Source organism: Hemicordylus capensis, chromosome 4 (assembly GCF_027244095.1).
Source record: "Hemicordylus capensis ecotype Gifberg chromosome 4, rHemCap1.1.pri, whole genome shotgun sequence".
NCBI classification, from domain to species: Eukaryota; Metazoa; Chordata; class Lepidosauria; order Squamata; family Cordylidae; genus Hemicordylus; species Hemicordylus capensis.
This window is the reverse complement of record NC_069660.1, coordinates 313,384,497-313,405,419: the sequence shown is the minus strand read 5'-3', so window position 1 is coordinate 313,405,419 and position 20,923 is coordinate 313,384,497. Positions and strand designations below refer to the sequence as shown.

At 44.9% G+C, this 20,923-nt stretch overlaps 2 protein-coding genes across 7 annotated transcripts in view; one reads left to right on the top strand and one right to left on the bottom strand.

Moving 5' to 3' along the window:
• PTK2 (protein tyrosine kinase 2) overlaps positions 1-5,448 on the top strand; it is a 358,217-nt gene extending 352,769 nt beyond the window's left edge. For all 6 annotated transcript variants that reach the window (XM_053243262.1, XM_053243261.1, XM_053243260.1 and 3 more), the window contains 2 exons: positions 1,956-2,036; positions 4,335-5,448. In XM_053243262.1, coding sequence (XP_053099237.1) covers positions 1,956-2,036; positions 4,335-4,547 — 294 coding nt within the window. In that variant the 3' untranslated portion in view covers positions 4,548-5,448. The remainder of the gene's footprint in view (positions 1-1,955; positions 2,037-4,334) is intronic.
• Positions 5,449-10,633: 5,185 nt separating this feature from the next.
• On the bottom strand, positions 10,634-15,328 carry RPLP1 (ribosomal protein lateral stalk subunit P1). The gene is made up of 4 exons (XM_053244076.1): positions 15,126-15,328; positions 13,009-13,083; positions 11,593-11,710; positions 10,634-10,762 (listed from the first exon to the last, which is right to left on the bottom strand). Exons 1-4 carry the CDS (start codon positions 15,195-15,197, stop codon positions 10,683-10,685), a joined length of 345 nt encoding a protein of 114 aa, XP_053100051.1. The 5' UTR covers positions 15,198-15,328; the 3' UTR covers positions 10,634-10,682.
• Between the last annotated feature and the right edge of the window lie 5,595 nt (positions 15,329-20,923).

The following is a 20,923-nucleotide window of genomic DNA, read 5'->3' as shown; positions in this document are numbered from 1 at the left end:
CCAGCATGATGCATACAGTGGTTGGGTTAGAAATGAGTGGTAGATTTGTTGCTGTACCTAGCATTTATATGATACCTTTAAATGGCCAAAGTGTTTCACATATCCTAAATTGTTTTGCTCTTTACAACCATTGGGTAAGGCAGGTCAGTATTTTTAATCCATATTGGGTGGGGGTGGGGCTGAGAGAGAGGCTTACCTAAGGAAATCTGGGGAATTCCTGGCAGAGGAAAGATTCACACCAGGCACTTTGTATCTCTGTCTCTTAGCTACACCAACACAAGCCGAGGGTCTTCACTTACCACAGTGGTGTGGGAGTGGATGACGTGACTCTTCCCTATGTGAATGGCTCCTGAAGTAAATTGGACCAGTTATTGCAGGAAGAGCCATATCTAATTCTGAGCAGCAGCAACAAGCAAAGAGATCCTGTGGTGCCACTGTAGTTTGTTGGGGCATAAAGGAATACGAACAGGGCTGTGTGTACTCCAAGATCACAAAACACAAATACAGCATTTGATCAGACTACATAATTCAGTAGCTTTAGAATCATAAGTTCTGATAGTAGCCTGTTCTGTTACTTTAAAAAACCATACATTGCTGGCTCCGTTTGTGAAGGTGATGCCTGGTAGAATCTCAGGTTCATCATGGGGAGAAGTGAACAAGTTTTCCGTCAGAGAAGGAGGTGCTTCACTGCCATTCAGAATGCTTATCCCCTCCCTGTGATTCATGGAAGCAGAATATAAACTACAAGAAACTTCAGTTGAGTTTTGTGAGATTTGCAATCATCGATAGAGGTTGGAAAAAATAGTATTCTTGGCACAGGGTTTGGCTTCTTTTGATGAAGAAATTTATTTATTTTAAGTGCAGGACTCACTGGGCCCTGAATATGAGAAACTGATCACCTTAGTTCAGTTTGGCCATGATGATTAGGTGGGTGGTTGTTGGACTCTCCACCTCCCTTTTCAAAGCTCAGCAGCAGCAGTAACATGCAGTGTTACAGCTGCTTATTGGGCAGGGCATGTATGTATGTATGTCTTTGTTTATTTCAGCCCAAGGCCAGCATAAATACAAGAAAAAGAAACAACAACAATAAAATACATAAAGCATTAATACCTTCAAATACCGTATAGATGACTAATTTCATTCAAATGAAACCGGTTAATCTGAAAGGCACAGCCCAGCATCTCGTGCCTCAGTCACTCTAAACCGAATCTTGCTTGCTATGATTTTTTTTTTTTTGCTACCCTCCTGTAAATGTACTCTGATTTAGCAGTAAGCAGAAAAAGGACCTTGTCCCCATCAGAAGGGCAATTAGAATTGTAATGAATTAATAGAGGGGAGAGAAGCTTTCCCCTTAATTCAGTATAAAATCTACATTTCAGCATCAGATGTTCCGTAGTTTCCACTTCACCGTTCTGGCAGGGGCATAATCTTTGATCATAGGGCACCTTCCCGAAGCGTCCTTCCAATACCGCCGGGGCAGGGCGTGTGGTATGGTTAAAAATCTGTCACTGGGCATAGTAGCCTCATAGTTCTAACCCCAACGGTAAACATCCTTGGGCATGGGTCTCCAGAATTCTGCCTGTATGTTGACACTATTCATCCAAGGTATGCAAAGAAACAGTCACAGATGTCAAACCCAAAGTGTCACACACCTGTTGGTGCAAATCATTCTACTTCCTGCTTCTCGGTCAATCTGTAAGAAATTGAGGCTTTAAAGGCTGACATTTCAAAAGCCCTCAGAAACGTTCAGGATGGCTCCACTTCCTGTTAGCTCAGCAGTCTAACTGATCTTGGCTAAGGATGCAGAGCACTTCAGAATGTGCAGGAAGGTTTTGTTTTTCTGAGTTTATGCAAAGTAAGCAAGTGCTCTTGAAGTAGAGGAATTGTGTGTGTCTGTGGTTGTAATGCCTGGTCCACCACTATTTAATCATGTTTTGAATATTGTTCTTGACTAGGAGGTTGGATTGGCGCTAAGAACTTTGCTGGCAACAGTAGACGAGACCATCCCAGTGCTCCCAACAAGTACTCACAGAGAGGTAGGTGCAGGTTTTTACCACTTTTCCTACAGCTGCTGGGCTGCAGACCTGCTGAAAATGAGTTAATTGGCTGTCAGGTCTGTGTGTATGAATTCCAAAGCAACAAGGTTACTTTTCTTTCCATGTACTGTGTACAGTGGGCTCAGCAGAGTAGTGTAGAGCTTTTAGAACCATCTGCTAGAACACCCATTGAAGTGGGCTGTAGATATGCAATCAATAGCCAGTCTGGAATCATCTGCTGGCAGCACATTTAGCTACTCTTGGGCAGCAGCTCTTTCGTGTTCCAGGCAGGACTCTTTCCCAGCCCTGCCTGAGAGACCAGGGGCTTTCTCCATGCAGAGCTTTGCCCCTGAGCTACATCTCCCCAGCCAGGCTAGGGTACATGTTGTACACAGGCATATTGCTCACACAAAGTGGCTGCCCCCATGTGGAGCAAATAAAGTATGAACTCATGAGCCAGGCCTGAAAGTCTCACCATCTCCTGTGAGTCGTGCCATTGTTGGCCGTCTGCACCCTAAAAGAGGGGAGATGGGGCTAGACTTGCAAGCATTTTGTGTGTGAGTGAGCAGATCAGGGCAAACGATCCCAGCCCCAGAGCCACTGGTTGGGTCTGACTAAGCAGGAACGTGATATATCATGGCGGATAGCTCAGTGAAAACACCCGCTTAAAAAGGCAAATTCCATGCCTAGGGGTCATTAGGAAGAGGATTGAAGATAAAACTGCTGGTATTGTAATGTCATGATATAAAACGATGGTGCAGCCACATATGTACAGCTCTGGTCAACACATCTTAAAAGCTATATTATAGAACTAGAAAAGATGCAATGAAGATGATCAGGGGGCTATAGAGAGGCTACATTTGGGGCCTTTTGGTTTAGGAAGAGAGTGACTAAGGAGAGACATAATAGAGACTTATAAAACTATGCATGGTGCGAAGAGAATGGATAGAGAGAAATTCTTCTCCCTCTCTCATAAGACTAGAACCAGGGATCATCCGATGAAACTGATTGGCAGGAAATTTAAGGCAGACACAAGGGAAGTCCTTCCTTCATGCAGCACAGTCTATGGAATTTGTTGCTACAGGATGTAGTGATGGTTGCAATTTGGATGACTTTAAAAGATTAGACAAATTTGTAGAGGACAACTTTTCCAATAGCTGCTAGTTTTGATGGCTATATGCTACCTCCAGGTTCTGAGGCAATGTTGGGCCTGATCTGGCAGGGCTGCTGTTATGTAAACATATGAGGGGCAGGGGGAATAGTTGTTACATGGGTTTCAGTAGAGACCCACCTCATCTTCTCATGCAGGGATGGAATTATTATTGGGTGGATGGGTCCAAAGAACCCCCCAGCAGCCAGGAGCCGCCCAGCTGTCTGGTAGCTGCCTCACTCGCTTCCTCTCCTGCTGGCTGAGGCTCCCGCTATCACTGCTGCTGTTGGCCCCCTCAGCCGTTCGCCCAGCTCTGAGACCCATCCTCCTTCATTGGCCAGAGGCCTGCAGGAGGGTTTGCAGCACCCTCCTTCCCAGCGGGCAGGCTTGCAGCCTATGGGAAGATGGGCCTGAGAGCCGAGTGGCAAGAGGCAGCCAGTGGTGATGGCAGGGGTGCTGGGCGGCCAGCCAAAGGGGAGAGGCAAACGTGGGTGTGTGCTGACACAGGGGGCACCACCTCAAGCGGGGATGCTGTCTGGGTTTACTGTCTGGGCCCACTCTCCCCTCACCACACCCTGGTTTTCATGCCCACAATTTCTGTGTGCTTGCCAAATTTCATAAATTGAAATTTTCCAGTGAACATTTTTATGGGCAATTTCAAAAGGCACACAATATTATAAAATCTCTATCTATTTCAGTGAGACACCTAGCAGGTTTCTGTTGTTTTTAATGTGTTTCCTGTCCTATTGGCATGAAATTTCCAGGTATTTTACAACTCCCTTAAATCATTATATCTGAACACCCCCCAATATTTAGGACACGGGTTTCTCATTTTATAGGGAATCTGAAAAGCAGGGCTGCCCTTAACTGGCTTTTGTTGGTAGCATCACTGTTAAGGCATCATTTCCTGCAAGTCTGCAGCTGAACAGCCTGGGAAGCAAATAAAAATCAGGACTACACAGATAAGGTCCGAAGTGCAAAGAGTGGTGAGGACAGAAGCAGACAGAAGACAGAGCTCTCCTGGTGGGAGAAGACCCCTCTTCCCTCATTACCTTTGTGAATTAATGTGTTGTGTCATACTGAACTCTGTGTCTGGCTTTTGGGAGGCTGGCTGTTTTATGCCATCCTGAATTTTCTCTCTTTTCCAGATTGAGATGGCCCAGAAACTCTTGAACTCTGACCTAGCTGAACTGATTAACAAGATGAAGCTCGCTCAGCAATACGTTATGACCAGCCTGCAGCAGGAATATAAAAAGCAGATGCTCACAGCAGCTCACGCTCTGGCCGTGGATGCCAAAAACTTGCTGGATGTTATTGACCAAGCCAGACTAAAATCAATTGGCCAATCCAGGCCCCATTAAATGCAGAGGATGGAGGTAGCATCATGCAGATTGGGGAGTCGTGCTTACTTAACAGGCAACCGTTGGCCTTCTGGCAGAAATGAGGATTGACCCAGTTCGGTCCAGGATTGCCAGGAATTCCCATCCTGCTTACCAAAATGACGATTTATTTTCTTTCAGATGTCCAGACTCCCACCCACCCACCCCACCTTCGGCTATCCACAATGCCAAGAAAGGTCTGAGATGTAAAACATGGCACTTTTCACAGAACAGTCTGTACAGAATCCCCACTGGTGGAAATCAATTTGAAATGCGTCACATCATATGGAATGTGGACTCTTTAATTTGCCAAGGGTTTTTTTTATTGTTATTAATATTATTATGAAGAAGAGTCTCAGACCTTAAATGATCCAAGCTGCAGAACTGAACAAGATATTGTGAAGAATTCTGGGAAACCTCAGGGCTGAGAATTCTTGCCCACAATATGCGAATTGTCCAGACTGGAATACTTTTTTATTAGAACACTTAATGCCGCAAAATGCTAATCACGATTTACAGAGAAAGAAGATTAAAAAGCTATATTTTCAAAGTGTTTGTCATTGCAAAACAAACTAAAGTCCATCTGTTTCCCTCCCCCTTTCATGTGGATGTGTGTGAGCCATTGGATTGAAAAGTAGTGATAGGATGCAATGGAGAACTTGTCTTTTTCACCAGAATAATGTGCCAGTTTTTTGTAGCAGTTACTTTCCTTGGAAGCAAAAACAGAGACATTGCTTTGTACCAGAGCAACTCAGAGCTGCATTTAGAAGAAAAAATTCTGTAACCATACATGTTCCCCATTTTTATATAATTTATAAAGAAAGATTAAAGCCATGATGAATATTTTAAACCTACTGGTTTAAAATATGTTGTTCACTCAGCAGCTGAGGTGTCTAATTATGGAAGTGCCGGGTGGGGGGAGAACAATAAAAATTGGGGCTGGGTGTGTCTCCAGGCTTTGTGACTGAAGGGGGAGTGCCACTGCCTGCCCACTCCCCCTGTGAGATCTGGGCCAGCTTCCCCAAATGCCAATTACTCTGGCTCCCCTTTGAAAAAGGAAAAAAGACGACTAGGACAGCAAATAAATTACACTTGTGGACACACAGATGTCCTGGCTAGCCAGCTGCCAGTGCTTGCCTGTAAAGGTCAGCCTCCCCCACCAATTCTAGAATGCACCAATTGCCTTGAGAAGCACGGAGTTGTGGTGGAGAGAACGGGGGCTGTGAGCGCTTGCTCGCCTGAAGGAGGCCACTCACTGGGGCATATCTTAACTAGGTGGATGATTTTGTAGAGGGATAGAACTGGAATGTGGAGGTGGAGCTTGGGTAAGATGATCCAGTCCTATTTTATCTCAAAAGGAAAACCTAGGTTGCCGATTGCCGGTATTTGACTTTATTTCTGCTAGGGCTCAAGCTGGCTGTACAGTGCTGCTCACAAGAGTCTAGAAGAGGAAGAAAATTTAGGGAATGTGAAGGTGACGTTCAAATTTAGTCATCCCCTGCCACTCCCCCCCCCCGCCAAAGGCAGCCTCTCCAACTCAGCTTCCTCTAAGTACAGCCCTTCTTATGACTGCCTACAAGATACAGTTGAGTCTTACACTTTTGGTTACTTCAGTGCTCGCAGCTTCTCCAGCATTTGAGCAAGCACCACTGCTACTCCAAATATCCAACTATGCCCCCAGCATAGCATTCTCAGAAGTACCACCTGTTCCACATGCAGGATCAACTGAGTCTCTTCCCTGGCATAATGGAAACCTGGTGGAATGGTGAGAACCAGTGGAACCCTGTTATTCCTGGATACACACTCTACAGAAAGGACAGGGAGAGGATTGGGGGTGGAGTAGCACTGTATGTCAAAGAAGACGGGTGGAATCCAACAAGCTAGAAAACCTAGGACGACCGGAGTCCTCCACAGAATCATTATGGGTGACAATTCAAGGGCTGAAAGGAAGTGTGTTACTAGGAATACTAGAGGGCTATTGTGCTCTGGATCAAAATGCTTAAGAGTGACCTGGAGATAAAGAAGCATGTCACAGAGAGAGAGCTGTAATAATGTGTAACTTCCATTACACATTATTACAGTTCAACGGGCAAATTCATTTTCGAGTATTGACAGAGAGGCCAAGTTTCTAGACATGCTAAATGATTATGCCTTAGAACAGGTTGCCACAGAACCAACCAGAGAAAAGGCAACCTTGGATTTAATTGTGAGTGGTGCCCAGGACCTGGTCCAAGATGTCAGAGTTGTAGAACCACTGGGGAATAGTGATCAGCAGCAGGCCTGCTCAACTTCAGTCCCCCAGCTGTTTTTGGAGTTCAACTCCCATAATCCTCAGCCACAGTGACCCAGAGCTGGGGATTATGTGAGTTGTAGGCCAACATCTGCAGGAGGGCTGCAGTTGAGCAGCCCTGCTATAGTGTGATACAATTCAATATATATGCAAGTGGAGCACTGCAAAAGAGGAAACTTCGCAAAAATGAGGGGATTGATAAAATGCTAAAAGGGAAAGTCTGGAAGGTCAAATCACTCTAGAATAAAACCACAATACTAGAAGCTCAGTTGGAATGTATTCCAAGGAGGAGGGCAGGTACCACCAAGTTCAGGAGGACACCAGCATAGCTAACGCATAGCGTCAAGGAGGTGATAAAAGGGGAGACTTCCTTCAGAAATTATAAGTCCTGCCCAAATGAGAACAGAAAAAGAACATAAACTCTGGCAAAGGAAATGCAAGTAGACAATAAGGGATGTAAAAAGAGTTTGAGCATATAGCTAGAAGTGTCAAGGGGAATAACAAAAACTTCTCTATATACATGAGAAGTAGAAAACCTGCCAGGGAGACAGTTGGACCCTTAGATGATGTGGGTGTGAAAGGGATAATTAAGGAGGCTAAGGAGATTGCAGAGAAGCTGAATGAGTGCTTTGCATCTGTCTTCATGGCGGAGGATACTGACCATATACCCACTCAGGAACTTGGCTTCTCAGGTTTGGAGACTGAAGAACTGGGCCAATTTGAAGTGACAAAACTATCGTCCACCCAAGAGTTCTGAAAGAACTCAAATGTGAAATTGCTGATCTCCTAGCAAAAATATGTAACGTGTCCCTACAATTGGGCTCTTTACCAGAGGCCTGTCAACAAGCATGTGGTAAAGTAGCTAAGAACATAGGAAGCTGCCATATACTGAGTCAGACCATTGGTCTATCTAGCTCAGTATTGTCTTTACAGACTGGCAGCAGCTTCTCCAAGGTTGCAGGCAGGAATCTCTCTAAATCCTTTCTTGGAGATGCCAGGAGGGAGGGAGGGAACTTGGAACCTAGAGGCTCTTCCCAGATCTACAAGGAGAATCTCTTACAGTGCTCACACATCAAGGCTCCCATTCATAGGCAACCAGGGCAGACCTTGCTTAGCTAAGGGGACAAGTCATGCTTGCTACAAGACCAGCTCTCCTCTAGTGTAACTCCCATTTTCAAAAAGGGCTCCTGGGTGGGTCTGGGAAATTACAGGCTGGTTGGCTTAATTTCTGTGCCAGGTAAAAAGATGGAACACATAAAGACAAGCTTGTTAAACATAAAGAACATGCAGCCTTGCTAAAGAACCAGCATAGCTTCTGCAAAGGCATGTCTTGCCTCACTAACCAGTTGGAGGTCTCAAAGAGTGTGAACAGGCATGTGGATCCAATCAAAATAGTATACTTGAACTTTCGAAAAGCTTTTGACAAAGTTCCCCATCTGCTCTTAAGTAAACTTAGTCATCATGGGATAAGAGGACAGGTTCATGTGTGGATTGGCAACTTGTTGAAGGCTAGGAATGAAAATAAATTTTCACAACTGAAAGAAGTTAGAAGTGGGGTCCCCCAAGGATCTGTTCTGGGATCAGTGCTCTTTAACTTGTTCATAAATGATCTAGAAATTGGGGTAAGCAGACATGGCCAAAGTATTTAATAATAACTTATTTTTATTTTTGTGACACTAAAGTCTTTAGGGTAGTGAAATCCAAAACAGGACTGTGAGGAGCTCCAAAAGGACCTCTCCAAATTGGGTGCGTGGGCAACAAAATGGCAAATGCTGTTCAATGTAAACAAGTGTGGTAAAGTGATGCATATTGGGGCAAAAAAACCCAATTTCACTTATACACTGATGGGGTCTGAGCTGTCAATGACTGACCAAGAGAGGGATCTTGAGGTCATGGTGGACAGACTCCGTGTGTGGTAGCTGTGAAAAAGGCCAATTCCATGCTAGGGATCATTAGGAAAGGGGTTGGAAATAAAACTAGTATAATGCTCTTATAAAAGTCTATAATCTATGGCCATATTTGCATATAATTATGGTCACCATATCTTGAGGACATTGTAGAACTGGAAAAGGTGTGTGAGAGGGCAAGCCAGGGTCCTGGAGCACCTTCCTTATGAGACACGGCTACAGCATTTGGGGTTTAGTTTGGAAAAGCAGCAGCTATGTGGGAGACATAATTGAGCTATATAAAATTACGCATGGATTAGAGAGTGGACAGATAAATTTTTCTCGCTCAACACTAGACCATCTGTCATCCCATGAAACAAAGCTAGGAATTTTAGGACTAACTAAAGGAAGTTCCTTTTCACACAGCATGTAATTGATCTATGGAGTTCTCTGCCATGGCGTGTGATGGCTGCTAACTTGGATGGCTTTAAAAGGGGCTTAGACAAATGCATGGAGGACAGGTCTATCAGTGGCTACTTGTCCAAGGGCTACAGGCCACCTCCAGCCTCAGAGGCAAAATGCCTCTAAATACCAGTTGAAGAGAGCACCATCAGGAGAGGACAATGCCCTCACCTTTTGCCTGTGGGTTTGTCAGAGGCATCTGGTGGGCCATTCTGTGAAACAGGATGCTAGACTGGACAAGTCTTGGGACTGACAGAGCAGGGCTGTTCTTATCTATATACTGCTTTTCCACAAAAGTTCTCAGAGCACTAAATAAGATGGTTCGCTATCCCAAAAGGGCTCACAATGTTCAACCACTAAGCTACAGCTTTCCTCACCTCAACTATTGCTTAATTTCTCTTTTAGAATGGAGTCATTGTAGGGCAAGAATGAAGGTACTTTGCCCACATAACATTTTTCACCTCCAGTTACAGAATGTGACTTGTGTACAATGGAGAGTCTCAGCAGCTATAGGTATTAAAATTCTCCAAGGTATAATTGCCTTCAGTGCAGAGTAGTAGCATTTGTGTGCTTTTTTAATTATAGGAAGCAAATATAACAGAGGGAGTCTAATTCATGGCTTAAATAATGGACTTTGAGGTAGAAACAGGGCCCACATATTCTTGCTGGCTGTGTCAGTCAGCCCAGAGCTATGGTTGTTACAAGTGGGAGGGTTATTGTCTTATCTGTCATTCTGAGATCTCAGGCAAAAGGAAATCCTATGATGTTCACAGGGAACATTATTGTGGGAGACAGGTATCTGTAGCTCAGTGGTAGAGCCTCTGCTTTACTTGCAGAAGATCCCAGATTCAGTCCCTGGAAGCTCCAAGGTAGAGTTGGGAAAGACTCCTGCCCAAAACTGTGGAGAAGCCACTGCCAGTCAGTGTAGTCCCTACTGAGCTAGTAGGGACGTGCACAGTCCGAGGTTCGGTGGGGGCAGGGAGGGTGCTCCTAACACACACACACCCCATCGCTGCTGCGGGGTGGCAATGTACCCCCTTACCGCTTGCCAGCGTCATGCTGGAAGTGGTCCATGCCCATCAGCACCAGAGCAAGAAGGTATGCTGCCACCACGCAACAGCTGATTCTGGCAACAGCACTGGCGGGGGAAATGTGGTGGCAGTGGGGCAAGGGCACCTCCCTGCTCCTTAAAGTTAACACCCCCCCACACACACACCCCAAACTGGTTTGTGCACCCCCCCATAAGCTAGATGGATCAAGGGTCCGACTCAGTATGCGATGACTTCCTATGCAAGTCTGGAGCATAGGCAAAGTCCTCCACCTGAGTAGTTGAGAATTAAAGCCAACAGGGGCCTGACCTGGCATGCTGAGCCACATGTCCTGCCCAGACTTCTGGGCTTCAGGAGAAACTGCTTCACTCACAAGGCAGGTTTCATCTACATGTCTGTATCTTTATTACAAAGAGTACAAAAAGGCAGTTTAGTCAAAGAGACCAAAACCCATGTCATCATCAGATTCTTCCGACTCCTCCTTCTTTTCTTCTTCTTTCTTCTCCTCAGCTGCAAAAGAAATAATCAGAATACTAAAATCTAAGCCCATCACAAAGAACACAGCAAACCTAGTAAGCTGCTTAAACCACCACACCAGCATGCTTAGGTGCCACTCGCCTTGCAAGCTTTTACAACTAACCCTACAAACAGGGTGTGGGGAGGGAACTGTTATACTTCTACCTTGCCTTTCTGCCACAGCAGCAAGCAAGAAACTACAAAGTTTTATAGAAAAATGCCCTAGCATTTAAAGAGAGCAAATCCACATCTACAACTATAGGGATCTTCAAGGCAGAGGCACGTTAACAGTCTGTCTAGATCAGGCCCGCTCAGTTTCGGCCCCCCAGCTGTTTTTGGACAACTCCCATAATCCCCAGCCACAATGGCCAATAGCCAGGGATTATGTGAGTTGTAGGCCAACATCTTCAGGAAGGCCAAAGTTGAGCAGCCCTGGTCTAGAGTCTAAAGACAAAGAGTAAAGGAGCCAGCTTGGCTTTGTAGGGGAAACGTTCCACACCCCAGAGCCCTCTTAAGGGTAATGAGCACCCACACAGGGTGATGGGACCTAGAGCAGGGCCTCTCCACGTGACTCAGTAAAGGGGAGACTTTGTTAAAGCTCTAAAGGGTTTGAGTTTGGGATAGTTGAAGGGCCACAGTCAAAACCAGCCCACTGAATTGAGACTGGCAACTGACTGGGAGCCAGTGCAGGCACATTTCAGACACAGCTATGACAAAGCTCCTCTAGCACTCTAGGTCAGCTGCCAGGATGGACAGCTGCTTTCTGGAGAGCAAGAGTGCTGTGATGGTTAGCCAATCTCTCAGCGGGAAACAAGGTCACTTACCAGGAGCAGCAGCACCACCAGCAGGGGCTCCTCCACCAGCAGGAGCTGACGCAGCTGGAGCACCACCACCAACTCCCACGTTGCAGATGAGACTCGCAATGTCAATGCTGCCTAAAGCCTAGTCCCATGAAACAGAGTAAGATTAAAGGATTTTGTATGGAAGCTTGAGTAGTATACCAGTTTTGATACTGCAGATCTGAAACTAGTTAGTATTCTAAATACTACTTAATTGTAGTGCGGGTTAGCACTCCTAAATGCAGTACTACAACCAAGTAGTTTGTAGAATGCTATTGCAGGAAGACTGTATAAAGGAAGATGCCTTCATAAACCAGTGTTCCCAAACCTGAATATGAAGCACCAAATAAGAGTCTAAAGAAATATTTACCATTGCATTTGTCTTGAAGGCTCATTAAGCAATATTCAACATTAACGGTTCATCTTCAAGTTTTTAGTGAACAGAGGCTTTTAAAAGCTCCATTTGCTATCACCAAGCCTCTGCCAGGCATCTGCTAAACCCTTTTCACTTGGCATCTTTGAAACCTCTGAACATCCTAGTACATTCGCCTGATGTCTTACACCACGGCTGCACAAGCTTTGGCGGTCCAGCTGTTGTTGGACTACAGCTCTGGTCATCCTGAGTCACAGTGGCCAATCATCAGGAATGATGGGCATTGCCAGGGGGGGGGGCGAAGTTGTGCAGCCCTCTCTTATCCTTTGCATGTTTTTTTTAGCCTGCTTTCCAGTAGGCTTATGAGATCACCCGACATTCTGTGTGTGACCAATATGAACCAAATTGGGCACAGTTGTAGGGACACCTCAATGGCATAGTTTGTGATGTCATCCATCTGATCCAAGATGGCAGACGCATACACTTTTAAGGTGCAAGTGGGCTAACTTGTGAACTGCTTAATCGATTTGAACCAAAATTGCTATAGCTGTAGGGACACCTCAGCAGTGTAGATTGTGAATGTCATCCAACTCAATTGAAGATGGCAGACACAAATGTTTGAAGCACAAGTGCATTAACTTGTGGACAGTCTTAACCGATTTGAACCAAATTTGCTACAGCTGTATGGACAGTATGCCCCAATGGTGTAGTTTGTGGTGATGTCATTCACCCCAATCCAAGATGGTGTGTGTGTGAACTTTTGAGGTGTCCATGTACTAACTTGAGAACTGTCTAACCGATTTGAACCAGATTTGATACAGTTATAGTGAGTGACACATAGGGACACCTCAATGGTGTAGTTTGTGATAATGTAATCCACCCCGATCCAAGATGGTGGGTGCATGAACGTTTGAGGTGCAAAAGATCTAACTTGTGGACCTTGATTTGAACCAAATTTAGTCCAGTTGTAGAGACAGTGAAAGGAAAGTAGGCCGATTAGTTCTTACTAGAACAATGTTATCCTTTACCTTTGCAAACAGACCAGGCCAAAAAGGTTCAACATTCACTCCTGCTGCTTTAATTAGAGCGTTGATTTTGTCCTCCTATACAAAGCATAGAGAGAGAATTAAATTAGGTCTGCAGTCATGCATCATATCCACCCCAGGTGGATTTAAATTCACTTTGACCAAAAGAATGCCCAGAAAACAGCATTTGTGCCCTCTAATCCAGAAGGGCCTGAAACTATCATCTTCTGCTTATTCATTAATACCTCTAATGGTCTGATGAAACAGCTAGTTTAAAAAGCGGTACTTTTTTGAGGAGAGTGCATTTAGAACTTTCCTAGTGTGTGCTTGCAAACCCACAGGACTAGGCTTCAAAATAATTTTCTCCAATGTGTACTTGAACTGGAGAACCTCTGTAGAGACTTTAAATGCCATAGGCAAGAGGTCCTGGTATCGTTTTTCCAGTTCTTTAAAGGAAATTGCTTACTACCCCTTTCCCGTGAGCCTCTGCTCATAGGACGCTACCTATCACCACCTCATAAGGGCAGGAAACAAACATTACCATCCAAATCTTGGGGAGACACTTTTGGTCATGTGCTAAGCTCTAAAGCAGGGCTGCACAACTATGGCCCTCCTGCAGATGTTGGACTACAACTTCCATCATCATTATTGGCCACTGGCAATGATGAAAGTTGTAGTCTAAGCTGAAATCGTGCTGCCCTGCTCTAAAGCAAGAGCAAAACTTGATCAGCTTGCATCAACCTACAGCATTTAGTCTCCTTGCAACACAGACAAATCTGCAGCTTACAAATATCCTTTAATTTCACTAAGGGTCCAACTATTTCATAGCAGACCAGTATTGTGACAGTACCATTTTGGTTCCAAAAGCTTGGTGATTGAGGCACAACCTAACTTCTGATACTGCACAAGGCACAATGAGAGCCTCTTACTCCACTTTCTTCATTTTCAGTTTAAGAACATGACCAAGATGCTGCTACAGCAAAAACTAGCAAGCCTTAACGTTCCATTTCACTTCTGAAAGAAAAAACTCTCGTATGAGAATTGAGACATTACCTCATTCTGAATAGAAGTGGGATAGGGGCTGCATTTTTGATGGCAACAAAAAGGAGAACAGCTAGTTTCCAGCTTCTCAACATGCTATCACTCAACATGCTATCACACTGTGACCAAAAAACTGAGGGGCTATGAAGATCCAAGCAGGATTAATCACCACAGGAACAAACCACACCAAGCTCTCACAACAGCATCCCTCCCATCACCCACTCATCCCCGCCCTTTGCTCACTGCAACGCAAGTTATTTTCATTCCACACTGTGAGAAAAATAAAGGCTTGCTTCTTTTTACAGGTATACACTACTTTTCTTTCAGCATGAAGGCTACCAGAACATGTCACCAGTTAAGTAGTGCAGAGCTGTCAAAATCCTCTGCTCAAGACCCTGGAGTGGCAACTGCTAGCCTGAACAGACAATACTGGACTAGGTGAGCCAGCGGTATGACCTGGTCAGTGTTCCCTCTAAGGCATATAAATAATTTTGACATCTACACAGTTAATTTTAGAGCTCACCCAGGCTGAATTGGGAAGGCCCCATTCTAAATGCACACTCTGCATTTATACTGCTGCTCAGAAGAAAACTCATTCCACGCACAAATGAGAAAAATGAGAGAGAACACTGGACCTGCTACAAGGCTGCTGCAAACATGCTTAACGGCCTCCCAGATCCCCTTACCTCCACCGTGTCTTTTCAGAGTGATGCCCTGGAGCCACCTGGCAGGTTGGAGAAGACAACGCCACTTGCTCAGATGACAAACTGCCCTGCCTATGAGAACACCCTTTCCCTTCTAACTCACCTAAAGCAGGACTTCTCAAAAATGGGCCCCCAGTTGTTGAGCTACAACTCCCAACACCTTCAGCCCCGACGTTGTTGACTACAGTTCACATCATCCACAGCCCTTGGGCTTGGGGGATGATGGAAGTTGTAGTCCAACAGCACCTGAGGACCCTCAAGGTAGAGAACCCCTGAGCTGAAAGGTCAGGACTCCGCCCCACCCCCGCGTGGATGCGCCACGAGGCCTGCCCTCCCAGGCCCCGCGCATGCGTTCTGCCTCGCTGCTCTCCTCACCGTGACGGTGACTTCGTCGTCGTGCAGGATTAAGGCGGAGTAGATACAGGCGAGCTCGGAGACGGAGGCCATGGCGGGGAGACGAGGCGGTGCGCGGTGCTAGTCGCCGGCTGGGAATCGGCCTTAGCTTCGGCTGAAGAACACAGCACCTTACGCGCTACTGACGGAGAGCGAAAAAGAAGGTTCTTGGCCGCGTGACGAATCTTATAAAGCCAGCCTCCACCAATCCTCGCGCCCCTCAGTCGAGATTTCGCCAATGGCGAAGACGCTGCCTGAGTAAGATCCAATCATGAGGAGACAGAGGCGGGTTTTGGCTGACAGTTAGAATCCCGCGAGAACTCGTGCAACCAAATATCGCGCGGATTACTCTCCGGCGAGGCGAGGTTAGCTGGACCAATCAGAAAAGGTAATTTTACTCTCTGCAGCCGGAGTCCCGTGAGGCCGAGGTCATAGCGTTAGAGACGGTAAAGCCTAGAGGCTCAGCTCATTGCATACTGTATCCACACTTCCGGCTTCAAACGGAACTGGTTTTCAACGCCTCAAAGTGCGTCCACTCTGACGACGCAGCAGCACGCCAGAGATTCCTCTGAGGGAGGAGCGGTGAGAAACGTAATAGACGTTGACGGACAGCGAGCTGCCTCTGCCAGAGAGCCTCGTTCTCGGCTCTACTTCCGAGGGCGCGTCCTGAGGCTGACCTCGAGCGGCATCGCTTCCCCACAGCACGCCTCGAAGGCCATAGAGGAAGAGGGCTAGAGTCGCACGCACAATTCAAACTTCCGCCTAGAGTGATAGACACACACAAACACAAACTCTTCAAACTTCGGGCTCCGTCCGACTTTTTCTTCTATTCCAAAGTGAGATCTAAGCTTCCCAAAGGAACTAATGGGGAAATTAAGGATTTTAACGGTGCTGCGACTGGGAAGCAGCATTTATTCATTTATCTATCATATTTTATACAGCCTAATACTTATATCTCTAGGCAGTGTACAAAATATTCCAGTGTATAAAATTTCAAAGCATGTTTCATGCCCAGACACACAAGGGAGCTTTGGAGCCAGAAGTCCTCTTCTTTTTTGCTTCTCCTGTTTAACCCACCCTCTTGTGCCATCATGCCACTTTTTCATTTGCTTCTAAGCCGTGAAAGGAGTGACTATCTGGCATGCAAGTCAGTGGAGAGCAGAGCTCAGCGACAGAGTTACTACTCTCAGCGGCGTCCCCGCACAGCAAGGCTTCACCTTCCTCGATGGTTTTAAGCCTTAACGACCCAAGCTCTGAGGGAGCAACTTGGACTTAGCTGCAACATGAAGGGAGTTCCTATGAGTGGCTTTTGATAGGAAATCCAAACCAGCCTCAGACCACTTTTCAGTGAAAAGTTTTCAAAGCGGTTTACATGGAATACACAAGATGATGATTCCCTATCCCAAAAAGGCTCACTATCGAAAAAGAGGCCCCAGCAACAGCCACTGGAAAAATGCTGTGCTGGGGCTGCACAGGGACTACATTGCAGGGTTGTCATACACCACTCGCCTCCTGTCACAGCCCCCAACCACCCCAATGTGGGAAGAGTGCACTGCATTGGAACAACAGTTGTTAATCTTCATCACATGAAATAAGACTACTAGTAGAAAGAGCAGGAACTATTGCCTTTGCTGCCACCATTTGCTTTCGAGTTGACACACTGGTGTCCAGTCATAGGTATGCTAAAATTCTGGATTTCTTCATTTATTTTTATGGATTGCTCTCGCTTTTTATAATTTATTTTATGGGTTGCTCTCGCTTTTTATAATTTATTTTATGGGTTGCTCTCGCTTTATAATAGCTCTTCTCTCGCTTCGCAGAGAGAAGAGCTGGTCTTGTGGTAGCAAGCATGACTTGTCCTCTTAACTAAGCAACCCTGGTTGCATGTGAATGGGAGACTAGAAGTGTGAGCACTGTAAGAGATTCCCCTCAGGGGATGGAGCTGCTCTGGAAAGAACATCAAGTTTGCAAGCTCCCTTCCTGGCATCTCCAAGATAGGACAAGATTTTTTTTAATAGGACAAGATTTTTTTTTTTTAACCAACAAACTACCAATGCATACAGTACGTTACCAAAGCACAATTATATACAAAGTGTTTGTTTATACATCATATATCTACAAAGATTTACAAACAAGGATTTGGTAACACAGCCGGGAAGCTCATACTATGCCCCTGGATGAGGGTGAATAAGCTGAGACTCAATCCAGACAAGACTCACTGAAGTGCTGTTGGTCGGTGGTTCCACTTCCCAGGTGAATGATATTGAGCCTGTTCTAGATGGGGTTGCACTCTCCCTGAAGGACCAGGTTTGCAGTCTGGGGGTGCTCATCGATCCAGCAGTGTCACTAGAGGCTCAAGTGGCCTCTGTGGCTCGGAGAGCCTTTTCACAGCTTCGGCTGATACGTCAACTACGACCTTACCTGGACAGACATAGCTTGGCCACAGTTACTCACACTTTGGTAACCTTTCGCTTAGATTACTACAATGTGTCGTACGTGGGGCTGCCTTTGAAAATGGGCCGGAAACTGCAGCTGGTACAAAATACAGCTACAAGGTTATTACCCGGGACAGGACATTTTGGTCATATTACACCAGTGCTTTGTCAGCAGGCACTGGCTCCCAGTCCATTTCCAGGCCCAATCAAACTGCTGGTTTTAACCTTTAAAGCCCTAAATGGCTTGGGACTGGGTTATCTGAGAGCGTGCTTTGCCCCGTATGTCCCTCCCTCCCTGTACCTTAAGATCTTCTTCAGAGGCCCTCCTCTGGGAGGGTGGGGCTTGGAAGTAGAGGGTGTGGCTTTGGTACTGGGGTGTACCCCCAAAACAACCTTGTTTCCAGGCTGCCGGGAGCTTCTTTATGCCACTGATTTTGCTATAGGTCATTACAGTGAAACAGTAATCCACCTAATACAGTAATACAAAGGAATATTTATTATTATTTATTTAAAATATTTATACCCTGCCCCTCCAGTGCAATACTGCTTGGGGCAGCTTACAACAATAACTATGTTATACAATAACATAGACACAGATACAAATAATAAAATTAAAATTTTAAAAAGTCAGATTAAAAACAATTATTAGGTTCAAATGAAAACTGAACATTATAAAAAGCTAAAGAAGCTAAAGAATATTATTAATATTATTAAGAATATTATTATTATTATTATTATTATTATTATTATTAAGAATATTATTAAATACAATACACGATAAAACATTAGAGCAGGATTTCACCTTACAGTTAACAATCTCCTCATTCAAACCTTTTGTTTGTTATCTTGCTGCCACTACAAAAACAAAACATGCATACCTGAACACACACACAAACACACACGAGAAAGAGTTATCCATGCCATGGTTACTCCAGACTTGATTAGTGCAATGTATTATACATAAAGCTGTTTCTAAAGTCTTTTTGGAAACTCCACTTAGTTCAGAAAACAGCCTTATTAAATATTCTCTGAGGTGTCCAGTAAGTACAAAATGCAGTTTTATGCTGTATTTGCCTCATTTGTAATTCAAAGAGGCATGTGTCACTGCCTTCAAAGCTACCCTTGGTAGCTTGTCAAGCACTGTCAATCATTGCTTGTCAAGGAAGTTCATGTTCTTTTTGGGGTACTTCCCCAGCATATGGAATCTAGCATTACAGCAATAATTATGGATTCTTCATACATGGGGAGTTTCCAAAAGGATCATAATACAGCACTGGAAGGACACATGTACTCCTGAATTTCAACCAATATGTGTTCCTTGTCAGTGTTTGAACTAGCTTTTTTCAGTGGAAAGGTAAAGAAGAATGTTCAGCAATTTGGTCCAATTTAAATGAATTGTTCATGGTCTGAAGAAATAAATCCTTAGAAGAAGGTGTTCCTGTGTAAGACAATAGAAAAATAGGATTGGGAAAAGGGGGAAATTGGGATAGAAAAGGTGCTAGACGGGAGATAAGCTTATCTGAATGGTCAAAACTAGTTTGGGAGGAACTAAACAAAAAGATGAGCTAATCTGGATATTCAGATCTGGTATCAGGAAGGTATCCTGTTTGCCTTTGGGCAGAAAGGGATCTGGAGGAGATAAACCAATGGAGTTGATCTGCCTGGAGGAAGAATGTGAAGGAATGTAGAAATGCTGGAAAACTGACAGGCAATGGAGATCTGAGCCTGAAAGTCTCTAGAATGCCTAAGAGCAGCTATGTGAGGACATCTGTTTCCGATGTAAGGGGGCTTTCTGCAGACCCCCAAATATACAGGAAGGCACCATTTTGCTTCCTTTTGTAGCTGGCTCCTGACACTACCTTTGCCTTAGTGTAAAACATTGTTCTTTCTTGGACCATACATTTATTTATTTATTTATTCATTCATTCTTCATATTTTTATACCGCCTGATATATACATCTCTAGGTGCTGTACAAAATATAAAAACAACACAGAAGTCACAGATTAAAATCTACGAAACACAATAAAAATAGCATAAAACAAAGTATTAAAATAACAAATTATTAAAATTAATTCTAATGAAAAGCCTGCAAGAACAGGCGGGTCTTGAGGGTCTTCCTGAAAACCAACAGAGAAGGGTGTGCTCTTATTTCAGTGGGGAACATATTCCATAGCCCCGAGGCAGCCACAGAGAAAGTCCAGTCCCGGGTCGCCACCAGACGAGCCGGCGGCAACCATAACCAGACCTCTCAAGAAGAACGTAACAGGCATCATGACAAACAAGGTACTCTCTTCAAAACCCTGGACCCAAGCCATTAAGGGATTTATAGGTAATTACCAACACTTTATATTTTGCCCAGAAACTTATTGGCAGCCAGTGCAATTCTTTTAAAATCGGTGTTATGTGGTCCCTTCGTGTTGTCCCAGAGAACAATCTGGTTACCACATTCTGTGCCAATTGTAGTTTCCAGACTATATACAAAGGCAGCTCTACGTAGAGTATATTACAGTAGTCAAGCCTGGAGGTTACCAGCATATGTACCACTGTTTTAAGGTATTTACCTCCAGAAATGGACGTAGCTGACATCAGCCAAAGCTGATCAAAAGCACTCTGGGTGACCTAATAAATCTCAACCTAATAAATCAGGGAGAGCTTTGGGTCCAGGAGCACTCACAAGCTCCTCAATTTTTAAAATGGAGGAGTCCATATGGAGGTGTTCCCCTGGGCATTTTGACTGGGCATCCATGCCAGCTCATTTGGGGCATCTCATTTAGCAATAATCTGGTTGGGCAGTGGGGATTCCATATGCAGCTAGGGAGGAGGAGCCTGTGATGGTTAAGGAAAGTTGGAATGCAACTGTTACTGGTCAGAAGATGTTCTTGATTGTAAAGGAGAGCCAGCGTGGTGTAGTGGTTAGAGTGCTGGACTAGGACCGGGGAGACCCGAGTTCAAATCCCCATTCAGCCATAAAACTAGCTGGGTGACTCTGGGCCAGTCACTTCTCTCTCAACCTAACCTACTTCACAGGGTTGTTGTGAAAGAGAAACTCAAGTATGTAGTACACCGCTCTGGGCTCCTTGGAGGAAGAGCGGGATATAAATGTAATAATAATAATAATAATACTCTCTCTATATATATAAAGATAGTGCAAAGAGAGGGGTCATGAGGGAGGAAAGAGCCCCTTCAGGAGAAGGAGGCTGCCACTGTGTGAATTAGATGAGGAAACAAGATGAACAAGATCTGTTAACTCAGGAAGGCTGAGAGAAAGAGAGAAAGGAAAAAAAGAAGGGAGGGAAGAAAGACAGAGGAAAAGAGTGAGCAGAGGTGAGAAAGAGAGAAAAAGA

Excerpts from the sequence above, each read along its gene's own strand:
- RPLP1 (XM_053244076.1), bottom strand. The coding sequence starts at position 15,197 with ATGGCCTCCGTCTCCGAGCTCGCCTGTATCTACTCCGCCTTAATCCTG. Across the intron at positions 13,084-15,125 it reads ACGACGAAGTCACCGTCACG|GAGGACAAAATCAACGCTCT; the intron begins GTGAGGAGAGCA and ends TGCTTTGTATAG. Across the intron at positions 10,763-11,592 it reads TGGTGGTGCTGCTGCTCCTG|CTGAGGAGAAGAAAGAAGAA; the intron begins GTAAGTGACCTT and ends TTTCTTTTGCAG.